This window comes from Aythya marila (assembly GCF_965140915.1).
Source record: "Aythya marila genome assembly, chromosome: 14".
Classification (NCBI taxonomy): Eukaryota; Metazoa; Chordata; class Aves; order Anseriformes; family Anatidae; genus Aythya; species Aythya marila.
In genome coordinates this window covers 18110627-18125470 of record NC_139055.1, presented here as the reverse complement: position 1 = coordinate 18125470, position 14844 = coordinate 18110627, and the positions used below count along the sequence as shown (strand labels likewise).

General features: G+C 47.1%; 2 protein-coding genes across 2 annotated transcripts; both read right to left on the bottom strand.

Moving 5' to 3' along the window:
- Nucleotides 1-5374: 5374 nt before the first annotated feature.
- On the bottom strand, nt 5375-7960 carry LOC309883541 (uncharacterized protein). Its single transcript, XM_082771684.1, has 4 exons — nt 7780-7960; nt 7664-7693; nt 6712-6840; nt 5375-5674 (listed from the first exon to the last, which is right to left on the bottom strand). The coding sequence occupies exons 1-4, from the start codon at nt 7930-7932 to the stop codon at nt 5480-5482; spliced, it is 507 nt and encodes a 168-aa protein (XP_082627810.1). The 5' UTR covers nt 7933-7960; the 3' UTR covers nt 5375-5479.
- Nucleotides 7961-12202: 4242 nt separating this feature from the next.
- LOC309883306 (uncharacterized protein) lies at nt 12203-13414 on the bottom strand (the record flags this gene model as incomplete). The annotated part of the gene is made up of 4 exons (XM_082771252.1): nt 12203-12489; nt 12751-12912; nt 13164-13187; nt 13280-13414. 4 exons carry the CDS (start codon nt 13412-13414, stop codon nt 12406-12408), a joined length of 405 nt encoding a protein of 134 aa, XP_082627378.1. The 3' UTR covers nt 12203-12405.
- Nucleotides 13415-14844: the final 1430 nt, after the last annotated feature.

Genomic DNA, 14844 nt, shown 5'->3' with positions numbered 1-14844 from the left:
TTTTTATGTGTTTTAATTCAAATAGGGAAACGCTGTTGTTATTGAGGAGCAGCAGAAGCAGAAGGGCGGCTGCGTAAGGACGTGCTCTGCAGAAACGAGAGGTTTGGCTGAGTAACAGTAGGATAAGGGACGTTTCTGATGAGTGATCTGAGTCCTGGCTAGATCACAGAACAAAGAAGTCGCTTGAGCTTCTGGAAATTGCACTCTGCTGGATTTCCAGCCCGCAGAGCAGAGCTGGCAGCACGGGACAGCCCTGCGGGGATGGGGAACAGGCGTCGTGCCGAGACCCTCCGACCACGGCATGGTGTGGGGACACTGCATGGCCACATCCTGCTGCTGGTCCCTGCTGCAGCATGGCATTCAGCTGGGAAACTGCAGTAAGTTCATCCTTGTTGCATTTTATGACCCTTTTCTGGGAGTGAAGCCTGGACTGCACAGGAAGCTGAGGCAAGGCAATGACCACTGCGTGCGCTCTCAGCTCCTGATGCTCTGCAACCACAGCCTCGCCGCAGGCTTTTTATCAGAGGGAGGTCTCTCTCACTACATCACACCTCTCTCTTTTCTATTTTCAAGCTAATAAGCCTTCCTTTATAACTTCTCAAAAGCTAGAATACTTCTTAAACTCCTCTTACTATAGACTGTGGGTGTAAGTGACTGCTCCATGCAGCACCTTGTCACCAAGGCGAAGCCAAAAGGTAAGTGTATTTCCATTACACCACTTGGAGATTGCCAGGGGCATTGAGGTGGCCTCCCTTCTGGCTGGTGGGAATGTGATTAGCACCAACCATGAGGTTTTTTCACCATTCAGTTGAAATATGCAGTTTTTGGAAGGCAGTATTTGAGCTGAGGAAGAACCACTAGTTTTATACTTCAAAATTGCAATTGGGTTTGGAAGGGGGATGGTGGCTTTCCAAGAGCACGGTGCTGGATTTGCAGAGGGGATGCAGGTGTCAGGCACCCACAGGCGTGGGCTGGAGACGAGTACCAGAAATCTTCTGGGACACCCCAGGAGAGCGTCCAGGCGGTGACACGGGTGGCGTTTTGACAGAGAGCTGAGGGGGAGGGAGGCAGGGGCAGGATGCTCCCACCCCTCTGCTCTGCCTGCGGGTGCTCAGCCAGGCCCTGTAGGCAGGGAGGGCCCCACTGGGTGCTGTCCTGCACGGAGCATTCAGGCCCTGTCGTGAGGGTGGGGAAAAAACATTCATAACAAGCCATAAAACTTTAAAAACCTCACATGTGAAGTGTATCACAGATCAAATATGCTTTAGGACACACGAGCCCAGCACTTATGGAAGTTGTTAGAATTAAGATTGTGCTGCTGCCAAGAACATGAGATCCAGATTTTTTTTTTTTTTTTTTTTTTTTCCATCGCCTTTGAGAATGCTCAGAGCGTTGTGCTTGAAAAGTCTCGAAGTCTGGATGAAGATTCAAATAACTTAGGAAATTGGATATGGAGAAATGGGGTGATTTCAGGATTGTTTCTGAGCAGAATTAGGCGGGGGTTCTGCAGACCTCAAGTCTTTTCAAATTTCATTTTCAAGTGAATTCTTTTATACCTGTCACACGTGGTTCCTGGCAATGGCAGCCATGGTTCTAGTCTGTGGATTACTGATGGAGCGTTAATGCAAACAAATGGTTTAATGCTTGACGTTTCTCCCCTTCACTTGTTTTTTAGTAAGGTATTTTTTAATGATTTTTCCATTCTGTAAGGTGGTTACTAGTGCTATTGTTAGAGAAACGTATGGCACCTTTTAATAAGAACCATGCTCTTTGCCCACTACAGCTCTCTGCATTCATGACTCAAGGATGTGGCTAACAGCTCTATCTTTAAAGAGGAAAAAAAAAAGCTAGAAATATTTCAGCTGTGATAAATAGGTACTGTAACCTCAGTGTCTGTCCTGCTTCCTCACTCTTTGATAAAGTTATGGGAAGAAAGAAATAATTTCAGTGCTGAAGGTGTGTCTGGCTGTGTCTTTGGGTAAAATCCCGTGGGCTAGGTGTGTGCAAGTCTTCTCCCTAACATCACTGCAGCAGGTACTTTCAGATTGCCATGGTGGTAGATGATTTTGGTGATCATTCTAAAAGAGACCTCTTCATTTTTCCATAGAATCACTGACATTAAGAGCAACCTGCATCAGAGTCTTTGTTTTTAACAGTTCTGCCCGGCTTTGGTTGTTTTATTATGGGATACGTACTCTGATTAAGATTTTAAGATCCAGATGTGGGGCGGTGGGGTAGAATTAATTTTTTGCTTGGTTAAATGCTTGGTTCTTTTACCCTGTAGAAGCGTGTGGGATGCCAGGCATGGCCCTGACCTTGAGGGTTTGTGGCTCGCCAGGGGCTGGGGCCATCTCTGTCCCCAGGGACCTTTTCCTCACCCCAAGTGTGAGGCCAGCCCTGCTCAGTGGGTGCAAACCACAGGCAGCCTCAGTGAAAGTCCTCCTTGGTTATAATTGTATCTAATGGGTTTTAGATGACATGAAAAAGTAAAGAAAGGCCACTTTTCCTGCTAAATCCCACCGCTTGTGTGTCCATGCAAGTGCTGGGTCTGATTCCCTTCCATTTTACTGTTTGCCCCACTCTCGGCTGACCACTGTGAGACGGTGACGTGGGGTGCCCAGAGCAAGTGTAGGGACAGCAGGAAGGGAGGGCTGGGCTGCTCGTGTAATTTGCACCAGAAGTCTGATTCATCTGTTGGAACAGAAACTTGCAGTATTACTTGTTTCCACTTAAAGCTCCTGGTCGGGATGTGAGAGCTCTCTGCAGTGCTTTATGAATGTTACGTGCTTCAGCTGCTGCTGTGCGCTGCTTGTAGGGGTTGATAACACAAGGGAGGAGCTGGGGTAGGACTGGAACTATTGGGATAAAAGTGCTGAACAGGGATAAAAAGCACACAGGCTGCCCAGAAAGGTGGTGGAGCCTCCATCCTGGGGGATCTCAAACCTGTGTGCCCCAACACTTCTCACAGGAGGGGTGAGAGGGGAGAGCAGCCCGGCCTTCGCACTTGCCCTTGTCGAACTTCACGAGGTCCCTCTCGGCCAAACCTTCCAGCCTCTGCAGGTCCCTCTGAACAGCAGCACGGCCCCCTGGGGTGTCAGCCACTCGGTGCCATCATCCAGGTGACTGATGAATAAGATGAATGGGACAGTTGGGATGACACACACTTCCCACGTGTGATCTGGAAATCACACACAGAATTTCTCTGGAAATAAGGTGGTGCTGAAACAGAATGTGAAACTACTGCGAGTTACTGGGTAGATCACCTTCAATTTCTCCTCTGCAATTCTGAATGAAATTTTATTAGTTTGCAAGTTGAGGTTAAGTCCCTGAGTGTTGTCCTTGTGTAATAAGCTGGGATTTTACTGCTTTCCCTACCCGGAGTCGTGGAGCTTTTCTGTGCTTTGCGGCTTGGATGGTTTCCGAGCAAAAGCAAGGCCCAGTTCTCACAAAGTAGTCATTTTTGTTATACAAATCGCTCTTGTTCATGGGGGAAGAAGTTAAACACTGACTGTCATGATCTGGAGCTAACCTAGGCAGAACTAATGCATCCATAAAGAAGGAACTGCTGCTACATACCCGATACAAATGGTTAAGGTTTAATTCTGAATTGGTTTCTTTTTCTTGGTGCAGGGGCTGCAGGTGTATGTGTTGAGAAGTAAATATCTGTACAGAGATAATAAGCTCGAGCTATGAGTGGGCAGTGGGTGGCTGTGGTTTTACCTCTTTACGAACTTAAAACAAGAATGAATCATGCTGGGGATGATATGGGACTTTCTGACAAGGTCAATGGCATATCATAATACCATCGCTTCAGAGGTAAGCCCAAGCATCATGTCCAGAATTTTAAAAATTAAATTTAATTAAGTTAAAACTAATGTCTTGGAGAGCTGCGGGGGCAGACTGGGTGCTCTGAGGAAAAACCCAGACCTAGCTCAGCAAAGCTGACCGTAGGAGGTAATAGATTTATAGTCTCCACTATGAACTCCTTAAAACCATGGACTCCTCCAGAATAAACGTCTTTCTGATAAAAACAAGTTTCTTCTGTCATCCCTGGTTCATACATTGACTGGTGCATACTTTCTGTGTTTCTGTCATGTTTGTGATTCTTAGAAAAGGATCCGCAAATGAATGCCAACGGATTCTGCTAATATGGATCAGTGAATGTGAAATGGGTATGAATCAGTGAAATGTGTATTCGAACAGACTGGCTCCAGGCACTTCTGAGGATTCATTCTGTTTTTTCTCATAGTGTTGGACAGTATTTATTTCATCTCTAGGGTTTGTGAAGCTAAACTAAGTGCTCTTTGATTGCTTTCTGTTTTTTTTTTTTTTTTTTTTTTTTTTTTGAACAGTTATTGTCAGCTTCCAAACATCACCATGCTGTGGGTGTTTCCAAAATGCTCATTTTGCATCGGATGCAGAAGGATGCAGACAGCTAAACAGGCCCGCCAATCCCATCCCAAATGGTTTAACCTGGAGATGCCTGATGGTTTGAGGTTTTACTTATGTTTGGACAGTAGCATGGCAATCCAGCAGGTTTTCTGTCTGCGTACCATACATACCGTGTCTCTCCCTCTCACCATCACTCAGTAAGCTACAAAAATCAGTTCTGACATCCCACTCTAGATACTGGTTAGTGATTAAGGCTTTATGGGAAATAGTGTGAACCTTCTGGTTTGTGTCTGCATATGAATTTTCTATATTTTTACTTGTGATAAATCCTACTCTCATTATGAGTCATTTCCATTATTGTTAGTGACTTGACACATATCCTTGTCCAAAACTCATAGAAGCTGGGTAGGCCATGAGTGCCAGAGGGGCGAAGCACATTCAATGGCAGCAAATGTCTAAGCACCAAGATAAGTTATACCTAGCAAACAGTTATTTGCAGTGATTCTGGGTTAGAAGACCATTCAGTGACTCAGTCACGTTTTGTCACAGTAATTTCGAATCCTATCTCAGCCTTTTGTTAGAAGAACATCGGGTTATGAACTGATGGCAGCTAGTTCCTCTACGGTATGTGCCAGTTGTCTTTTGGCTCGTTGTCATGGCAAACTGCGTTTCTACCCAGATTTAGAGATGCCAGCAGTCTGGGTTCCCTGTGTTCCTCAAGTCTTGAGGACAGGGCTGTGCTGGGTCCCATCAATTCCCGCTAGGCACCACAGACCTGAACCCCCCCACCCACTGTGGGATCACTTCCCAGCCCCGGCTAAAGCGAGTGAACACTTCTTCTGTCCCTACGTGCCAAAACCCATGAGCCTCATGCCTTTCTCTGCATCCCTGGTGAGCTCAATTTCATGTTTGGTAACTGAGTGATACAAATGACGACACTTGGCTGAGCTTGGCATGAAAGGTTTTATTGCTGTGTACAATTTACAATCACCCACTTGCATTGACACTTAGCATGGATTCTGGTTTGTAAGAGGCGTCTCTTGTTCCCCATCCCCAGCTGGCCCCAGTGCTGCCCATGGGACCTCTCCTAGGGCCACCTCTTGAGGTACCTCTGCCGGCAAGGCAAGGCGCAGTCGTAGGCGTACAGATCCACCTCGTTTCTCACAGTGCTGTTGCACGTGATCCTCTCGTTGACCCATTCCAAGAATCCTTTCAGATTTTTTTTAAATTTTGTGAAATCCGCTTCCATATCTTTGCAGTTATTTTCATGGGTTGTTTTTTTCTAAGGAAGAAGAGTAGATGCTGGTTGATACAAGAGTCACGGAACAATTCCACCCAAATGCTGCATGTTCTCCAGGACCTCCCCAACTCACTGGTACAGAGCTAGAAGCAGGCCAGCTGCCATTCACTGGTCTCAGATAATTTCACCTCGCAGATTTAAGAGAGGTCAGAGCATTTCACTCATAATATCCAATTTCCCTTATAATATCCAAATCCTGGAGACACAAAGGGAGCCCAGGATGCGCTGTGTGGTCCCAGCAGCATCCCAGCCTGCTTGTTCTTAACACTGAGGTTTCAGCTGCAGCAGTGTGGAGCTCAGCATCTGGGTATCGGTTTCGTCTGCAACTTGCAGGCATTAAACAAACCGATGCATATCTGTTTTTCTTCCAAAAAGAAGCCTGTTTCGGGTCAGCAAGTACAGCCACTTTGAGAATACATGTGAAATCTCTTTTCCGTCACCTTATTTTCTCTGTCTTTCTCTCTTTTTGCACCTAGTAAATCATCATAATTACTGCAGGTCTAAATGTTAATATCATCTGTATAAGAATGAGTTTGTGCATGATAGACAAACCTTGATATCCTTCCATGGAGCTACAGCTGGTCCAAAATTAAAAAGGAAGAACAATTTCTTGGCTACCAGATCTCAAAATATTGACTTAGAGTTTACCAAAAAGTGAGTAAGAAATCGTGTGACAGGTGACACATTACTGAACAACTTCCACTAATGCTCTCTAATTCCTTCAGGGAAAGTAACTTTTGGGGAACCTTGGTGGTGATGTCTTCTTAGCATATCCATAGACTTAACTAAAGGCTCATGCCTTATCCACCATCATATGTGAAAACTGGTGCAATCCAAGGGCTGCAGCAGCCTTGCCTGGCTGGGAAAGATCCACTGTTTGTAGTATCTGGGATTGCTTTGCATGTGTCCAAGAGAACTAACGAGACATTGAAAACAATCCCCAAGTGGATAAATCCCCAACCTGGATAAACTGCAGGAAAATGTTTGAAAATAAAATTAAATCAATAGTGAAAGCTTACCTTCAAAACTGAACAGATGTTTTCTAGCTCTTTCATTTGTTTTGAAACTGCAATCATACACCTAGATAGGTTCATTTTTTTTAGCTCTTCAATAAACTCGTCGGTGTTATTGTGTGCACAGTCTGTGGTCTAGGAGAAAAAGGGAGAGCAAATGGTATTCTAGTTTACAGAAAGAAGAACAAAGGAACTGGTAATAAACCATGTTTAATAAATCAACTATAATTTTCTCTGGAAATCTGAACTTCTTTTATCTGAATTCTTTTTCATACCTTTTTAAGAAGTCATATTATAAGTGCAGTATTTGAAACTATTACAACCGCAAACTTTGCAATAAAAGTGCTCCAGTTTCTGCTAGTGGTGAATTTGACAACATTTCAAATTTGATCCAATTCTATTGAAATCAGAGAGAGTTTTTTGTTTGTTTCTTTGTTTTCCTTAGATATAGGACGTTTACAGATAGCTGCTTTGAGCATTTTCCTTTATATTGCATCAGTTAGTGAACAGATCTTACAAACATCAACAGAACTTTCTCCTGAAAAGTATTACAAAGAACTTAGAAAACTGAAGAAAGGCATGCCATTTGTAACTGAGAGCAGTTAGGACTAGCCACAGTCAAGCAATCTTTTAAAAATAGGGCGTGATGTGTTCAGAAAGCAAGAGGAGCACTGCTGACCTGTAGAGGAAAGGCTGTACCCTGAGCCAGCCAGTGCTCTGCCCACCAGCGGCAGCTCTGTGCCCCTCTTAGAACAAATTTTTGGGTTCAGAGCCCTCTTCCCATTCCCTCACGGCTCCCAGAACCACGGCTCTTTGCCAGCCCAGCAATCCCTCTCTTAGCTGCTGTTCTACATGTTGCCTTTAAATGTCCTCAGACCTCTCCTCTCAGAGGTTATACTTTAAGCTTATAATCCATGAGTCTCCTTGGAGAATAGAATAAGAAATAGCAGCTCCTTACCGTTAGGTTGATCGGTGTGTGGAAAAATTCCTGAAAAAGACAGAAATCAGCGTGTTACGAATTTTAAATCATCTCAAAAATCAAGCCTGGGGTGGGGGAAGTGGAAAATTATTTACATTTGAAGATGTATTTGCAGAGTCCAGCAAGCAAATTATTTCATCAATTATTGTAGTTTTATTGATCTTCTGCGGAAAGTTCATTTCTTTCAGAGGAATAAAGTAACTGGATGCCCTACAGCTGAGCAGTAACAAGAACATGTAAAGATACATTTTAATGGTGTTGTATCTGGGAGCTCAAGTTTGGTCTGAAATGTGCCTTGAGTTCAAACTCCTCTCCCTTGGCAGACGCTAGGCTCACTTATATAGAGAAGCTTAGTAAGGGCAGGATGTGATTACTATCTTATCTCAGTTATGAATCAATAAAATAGGAAATAGACAACAACTTGAGCTGTCGAATTAGCAACATATCTCATTTGAGAAGCATTTGTGATTAGTGTTCCAGCAAACTTCCTAAAGACGCTAACTCCAGGGCAATGCTTCCATGCAAGGAAGAGCGATGTACAAGGGCACTAATGACATGCAAGGGCACTAACGATGTGCACGTTATTGTAAAACTTACTAACATCTAAGGAAGTTGGAGTAACACAGCCATGAAGATCATTTTTTCTTGTCAGAGGATCTCTGCATCTCTCAGCATGACCCTGTGGGAGTGTGGGAGCAGGGGTGCACACCGATGCATAGCACTGCCTTGCAAAACATTTTCTGGGGGAAATGCTTTTTCTCTGACCTGACAATAAAGCAGAAGGTGGTTTGTTCATCGTAATTACTTAGAGTGATGTCTGGACTTTATCCTGACATCGCTAATTTTCCTGACAGTGCTGCATAAATCTTCATTCTCAGCTGTCAGCTGCAGCTTATCATTCTGGGGGAAACCTTCACCGCTTCTCTCATCGCACTTGGGCACTTGTGCGGCGCTTTGCAGGAGCAGTGAGGTCCTTGCTTTTATGGGAATATGTGAGCGAGGGGGGAAAGGGGCCGAAACCCAAGCGGAACACCACAGGCACCCACCCAGTGGTGCTCGGGGTGGGATGCAGCAGGAGGCGGCCGAGCTCTCCCCACTCCCCTGCGGGCTGCGGCTCCTCGGCTCAGTCAGCTAAGGGTGGGGTAACCACATGAGAGAGGGCACTTCCAGATAACTTGGTGTTTGAGGAGCAATATCATGAGAGCAATTGCAGAAGCAGGGCTTAGATAACTCTGAGATAATGTGGCTCTAAATTAAAAAAAAAATAAAAAATACATAAATCTAGTTGTTCCATAATGGGTTGCAACGAATATGGTTCATACAAGAAGTATCACCCGAGGGAGGGCTCGGTGAGGAATCACTTCTGGCCATCAAGAAGCAGTGTGAAAAGGGAAATTATTAACAACCAGCTTTGGGGCCAAACGTACCTGATGGTCTGGTAGTCTGCGTCTGCCTGGGGACGCTGCATGGCTTGTGCTGCCTCACCTTCTTGTTTGCTCAACAGCAGCTCTGACTTCAGCAGAAAGCTGTAAGGGAGGCATTTGGCAATGCCAGAAAAAAATATGCTTGGCAAGTGCTGCTTGGACGGGGTTAGCAAGGAGCCAGGCTCTCAGCTGCAGCACATCAGCCCAGAGCTTTGCAAATATCCATATCAGCCTGTGCCAGCTGAAGGTCTGGCCCAAATATTTCCCACATGTTCTAGTTTCTTCTCTAAATCTGTTTGTTTTTTAGAGGTGGTATTTCATGCAAAGCGTCTGATGAGGTGCAGAAGTGGCAGATCGTTTTTTTCTGGATTTCATAAGGCAAAACTTTACTATTGGGTCAGGCACATGTTTCACTTTGCAGTCCTATAAATGCAATATGAAAGTTTTGGGACAGGGTGCTGTTTTGAGTCCTTTGTTGGGATGTTTTGCAGTGCCCCTGCTATAAACAGCCATCTGCATGTTCCCTTTGTTCCCATTGCTTCGCTGCTCATTTAAGGTGCCTGGTTTGCAGGGCAGGCTGTTCCCCTCTTCCAGCACTGCGTGAAAGGTTCTTGTACAGCCACCTGCGAGACGATGGCCAGAGCTGCACTGCCCAGTCCTGCTTGGGTTCCCCTCTCTATCAAAGACCCCGATTCACTCTCTTAAAATGTAAAATTTTAGCATCAAACTGCTCGTGGAAAGGCTCCCTGGTGCCCAGGCCCCTCGCTTCGCAGTAATGCTGATGGGACACCAAGGAGCCTTTGGGACCTGCAGGCTCCTGTCCAACAGCATGTAGAGGTGATTAAAAAGGGGCATTGAAAGCAATGTTTAAACGTGCAAAACTGGCATGTAAAACCCATGAAATGATCTCCCTTTCTCTGATGTGAGGCTCAGCATCTCCCGCTGACAGCGCGGAGCCGCCGGGACGGGGCTGCCCCCTAGGGGCTGCCGGGGACAAAAGGAGCCGCTCTGGGGGGGGGGGTCCCGGGCTCGGCACGGCCCCGGGGGGGCCCCTGCCAGCCCCAGCACCGCCCGGAGCCCCCCAACCCGCTGCTTTACCGCAGGTGCTTGCAAAGCCGTGCAAAGGCTGGGGAGCGAGCTGAGCTCTCGGCGCCTTCCCCCCGCGCATCCCGCAGGGTGCTGGTCCCTCTCGGGGCAGCCTCTCCCTCCCTGGAAGGCTAGAAATAATTTATTTTTTTTTTTTGCATGCAATTGTAAAAATCATCATTTTGCAACCATGGCTCTTTGCACGCGATTGGAAAAAAATCAGATCACCTTTTTGCAACCGTGGCTCTTCGCTAATGCTTATTTAGTCGGTGCTCCCCCCACAGCCTTCCCCAAGGTGCCGCTGCTCAGATTTATTCCTCATTTAGCCCCGGTGCGGTTGGCTGCTCCCTGAGGACAGCACCCCAGCAAACAGCGAGGTGCTGGGCTGTGAGCCACCCACACAGAGCGTGCAGCCTGATCGGCTCCTCAGCCTAAATTGGGGCTGGGGGACAAGCCCCCCCGGGGCAGCTCTTGGGCACCATCCCATACACCCATACACCCACTGCCTGATTCCCCCTCACGGGATGTGAAGCCACTGACATCTTGAGCCTCTTTTTCTAAGCACGCAGTATTTTTTGTAGGTATTCATTAATTGATTTATTCTCAAATATTCAGGGGAGGGCGGGTGATGATGATTGAACCTACTGTTTTTTCCCCTGTTGATACAATGACTACCGTGTCTGCCCTTCCCCAGCCCTGAAGGAATTTCTCTCCAGGTGTTATTGAAAATACCAGCTAATTCCTCAAACATGTCAGCTCCCTTAAGTAACTGCTGCAGGTTCTGCCCCTCCAACCTGCCCTTTGCTGAGGGCTGCGTGGGGATCGGGGATTCCACAGGCACAGCACGGCTCCTACAATCACTGCTGTGGGCTAAATCCCCTGTGAATCAGGGCTCTTGGGGGAACTTTTTCCAGGTGCACGGCGAAACCTGCAGAAGCAGGTGATGGTGATGGGCCAGGATGGTGAAATTCCAGCCGGAGAATCCCCCCGGAGGGGAAGGCAGAGGCGCGGTGCTGCGGGCACAGCTGTGGGCTGGTGCTGTGCCTCCCTTTCCATCCTGCCCCAAACGAGGTCTGCGCTGCCCCTTCGCTTCCTTCTGCGTGGGCGAAGCTCCCTGCCATCGGAATATCCACTGGGGGGGAAAGGAGAGCTGCTGCAGCGAGCTGTCTGCCACGAAGTGAGAGCAAAGGAAGGAAGAACCAAAACCACGACCCACTATTTAGGCCCTACGTCTACCCTGATTTGAAAACAAAAGTGGTGTTACGTGGTGTCTGGACCTCCTCGTAAGCTGCTACACAGAGGAATTAATCATCTCTACAGTTTCTGTGTGTTTTTGGGTACAATACCCCCCCGAAACTGCCATAACCTCACCATGAGAAGACCCTGATTGGACCAGTCAAACATTTTTAGATTGAATCTTCCTTAAACCACCATAAAACAAAGAAAATGATGATAGTTACACATTTGTGCAAGAGTTTTATTTTGCATAGATTCTCTTAGAGTTCGCTTACATTCATAGAGTTCTGCATAAAAGTTTCCTGATTATTTACCTGCGTCCTGTCTTGGCAGCACACAGGTCTGTTCAAACAGCCACATCCCCACAATTTGCACCTCCCAGTTTTCACATTTTAAAGTGATTGTCATGGCCTCGGTAACAGTAACGTTCCTCACTTTGGTTAAGATAAGCACTTAAGCATAATTCAAGGAGTAAGAGTTGCATCCTTGCACAAGACTCTCCTCTGACAATTACAACTGACTCTTCTAACAAGATGCAAAACTTGTGTTCAGAAGGCAAGAGGGGCTGAGCCCAGAGGTGGAAATCTGACTTTGTGAGGGTCTGCTGGGACCGGACGGCTCCAAGAGCACTTGGGTGGTGCTGAGCCCCGGGGATGTGGCTGGGAATAGTGCGAGAGAAATAAGGGTGTGAGGGAAAGGAGGCAGCGTCCACAGAGCCCTCTGCACACACACCAATAAATAAGGGTTTCCTGAGTTAAATAATTATTGCATCTCTGCATTGCAAAAATAAATAACACGACATTTCTGCAAATAAATAAAATAAATAAATATAGGTAAATACAGGAATAAATAGGGCTCCCAGTAGCCTTGCTCATTAGAGTGAGGATACCCAAACGAGGACACACAAAGCTGGGGTCTCCCAGCAGGCTGGACCAGGGGCACTTCAATCATCTTTGAAGACAGTGCTGGTTTCTCCTAGTGGCCATTGTGGTTCAGGAACCTCAATAAATAATCCAAAGTACTGTAAAAGTCCTCTTCTTCTGGATCCTCCTCAAGTTTCTGGGGGGACAGAGAGAAAGAAGGGTTTAAGAAGCATAATTTGGACACACAAGATGCATTTTGTTTCTTGACTGTAGGTTTTTTTTTTTAATACTTCTTTAAAAAATAATTTTAAGTCCAATAATTTTAACTCCAACCAGGAGGCAGCTGCATGCTTTAACCATGCACGCATTTCACTGCAACCTGGACAAACACTGGGATATCTCTTATAGTAATCTAAGCACCACAAAACAGTGAGCAGAAAGTCCATCCCAAGCATACCATCGACCCGTAGCATCTCTTTCCAGCAGCGTGGATGCTCCGCAGTTCCTGGGCAACTTGTATCTCCAGTGGATGCTCCTTGCGGCTTTCCAGGACTTTAATAAATTCCTCCAGATAGGTGATGACACTCCCTTTCCACTCCTCCCTGAGAATTATGTTATTCTGCAACAACAAACGTTGGTCATTCCTGTCTTTTCTTTACCGTATCACCGGTGCAAGAAGCATCCCACTAATGGAGCTGAAATGCCTGCTACCCAAAATGATATAACCCAGTGGGACACCTCTTTTGACGGCACAAGAGCCTGCCAAAGGATGAGCTTTGGCAGCCACCAGGTCCCCCTTCTGCCTCAAAAAGCACACAAGCCACACCACCAGCAACCGGCACTGCAACACGAGCTGAAAAGCAGTCTTACCGGAGGTGAGATTTCTGTGTTGCCCTGCAAGAGATTGATACAAAACCACATTAGCAGATGCGCCACCAGAACAAAAAGCCGGTCGTGCGGCGAAAAGCAAACGGAACGGAGGTAACCTGGAGCTTCTCAATGTTGCTGATGGTTTCCTTCAGGAGGGAGCTGGCAACGCAGGCTGGCCCCGTGGCTGGTGTCACAGGGACCGAGGCACCCAGCGCCCAGCAGCTCAGCACCAGGCAGAGCAGTGGCAGCATTGTGGTGAGGCGCCGCGCTCCCCTTCTTGGCTGGGGCCGGCTGGCTCCTGGCTTCCTTTTATACATGCACCGTGCGAGGAAATGATTAATAGCTCACCGCAAATATGCTCAGACTGAAGGCGAGAAGTCACCTGTAGAGTGGAAGTTGTTACTTTCTTATCTGACGGGGGAAACTACATGTTTCTAAAATAAAGATCCCCCGTAATTCAGTGGGCGCTATGTAGTTCAGAAGTTTGAGGCTAATATGGTTTCAGATGCTGAAAAAAAAACTTAAGATGCTAAAAGGATTAGTGGCAGATAAACCAGGGCTACCTGAACATCACCCAGATCTTCACATTTACATTTACTCTACCTGATATTATAGCTCATCTTTACTTTTACCCTAGTTAATGCTTCTGCCTCATTCGATATTGTTGTCCTAAGGAACCCGTGGCTAACCCAGTGGTGCCATGCTCATGTCTGAATGACAAAATGAGACCCTCCAGAGACCCTGTGAGACTGTGAGCCAGGTGCTCTCTGGAGGATGTGAATCCATCCTGCTGGCACCTCCCTGTGCCCTGTTCACAGGAGGTTTGGGCAAGGGGCACCCCGTGTTATGTGCCCGGCACAGCGTGCCCCCGCTCAGGGCGCACAGGTCCTGTGTGTCAGTCCCACAGTTTTTCTACCTAACTGGCAATTTTTTTAGCGTTTGTTTGGTTGATGCTTCAGGTCTTTCTGTCATTTTGATGACTGTTTGCCAAGCAAAGCAAGCGGTTGTCCCTGCGGCAGAGCAAGGACAGTCCCTTGGCTGGAGCTGGAGGAGCCCTTCTGGAGACAGAGGCAGGGTGTGGAGCAGACTCTGCTCCCCTCCCGCACGCCCTGCCTCTACTGGCACAGGGGCTGTGGCAGTTTTCCTGCCTTGCTGGAGTCCCAGCTTGCTGGATGTTCCCAGGTTTCCCTGTAGTCCCCAGAGCTGAGGTCGGGCCACTGTGCGTTATTGTGGTGGTGACCAGAGGAAGGTCAGCTTTGCCTTGTGCTGGCAAGGGACGAGCATCAATTCAGTCCAATTGCAGGTGAGCAGGGGGGAACACCAGTCCCCATCGTGCTTAGCTGGTTTCTTAAAGAAAACCATGTTCCTCTGATTTATTGAGTTTGGGGATAAGATGAGCACAGCGTCCTGGGCCCCTGTGTACCACACTTGTTGGAAACCAGAACTGCCCCCGGGGCTCAGACCCTCGTCCCCGTCTGTTCCCTTCCTAGAGAGTGGGTGGGCCAGGGCTCTGCACATCCCTGCTGAGGCTGGGGAGCGAAAGCAGAATTAGGAATGCTTTAAAGGGAACCAATGGGTCACAGATATTGTGTGGACGAGTGCACGTTCTGGTACTGTACAGCGTAGCCAGTTTCACATGGAAAAATCTCACCTCTTGGAAGAGGCAGGGGGAATCAGGGCT

Bases quoted from the DNA above. Each gene is read 5' to 3' on its own strand.
- LOC309883541 (XM_082771684.1), bottom strand. From the start codon at position 7,932: ATGTATCTTTACATGTTCTTGTTACTGCTCAGCTGTAGGGCATCCAGT. The intron at 7,694-7,779 runs GTAAATAATTTT...TGTCTTTTTCAG, and splicing joins CTGCAAATACATCTTCAAAT to GAATTTTTCCACACACCGAT. The intron at 5,675-6,711 runs GTAAGCTTTCAC...CTTCTTCCTTAG, and splicing joins ACATCTGTTCAGTTTTGAAG to AAAAAAACAACCCATGAAAA.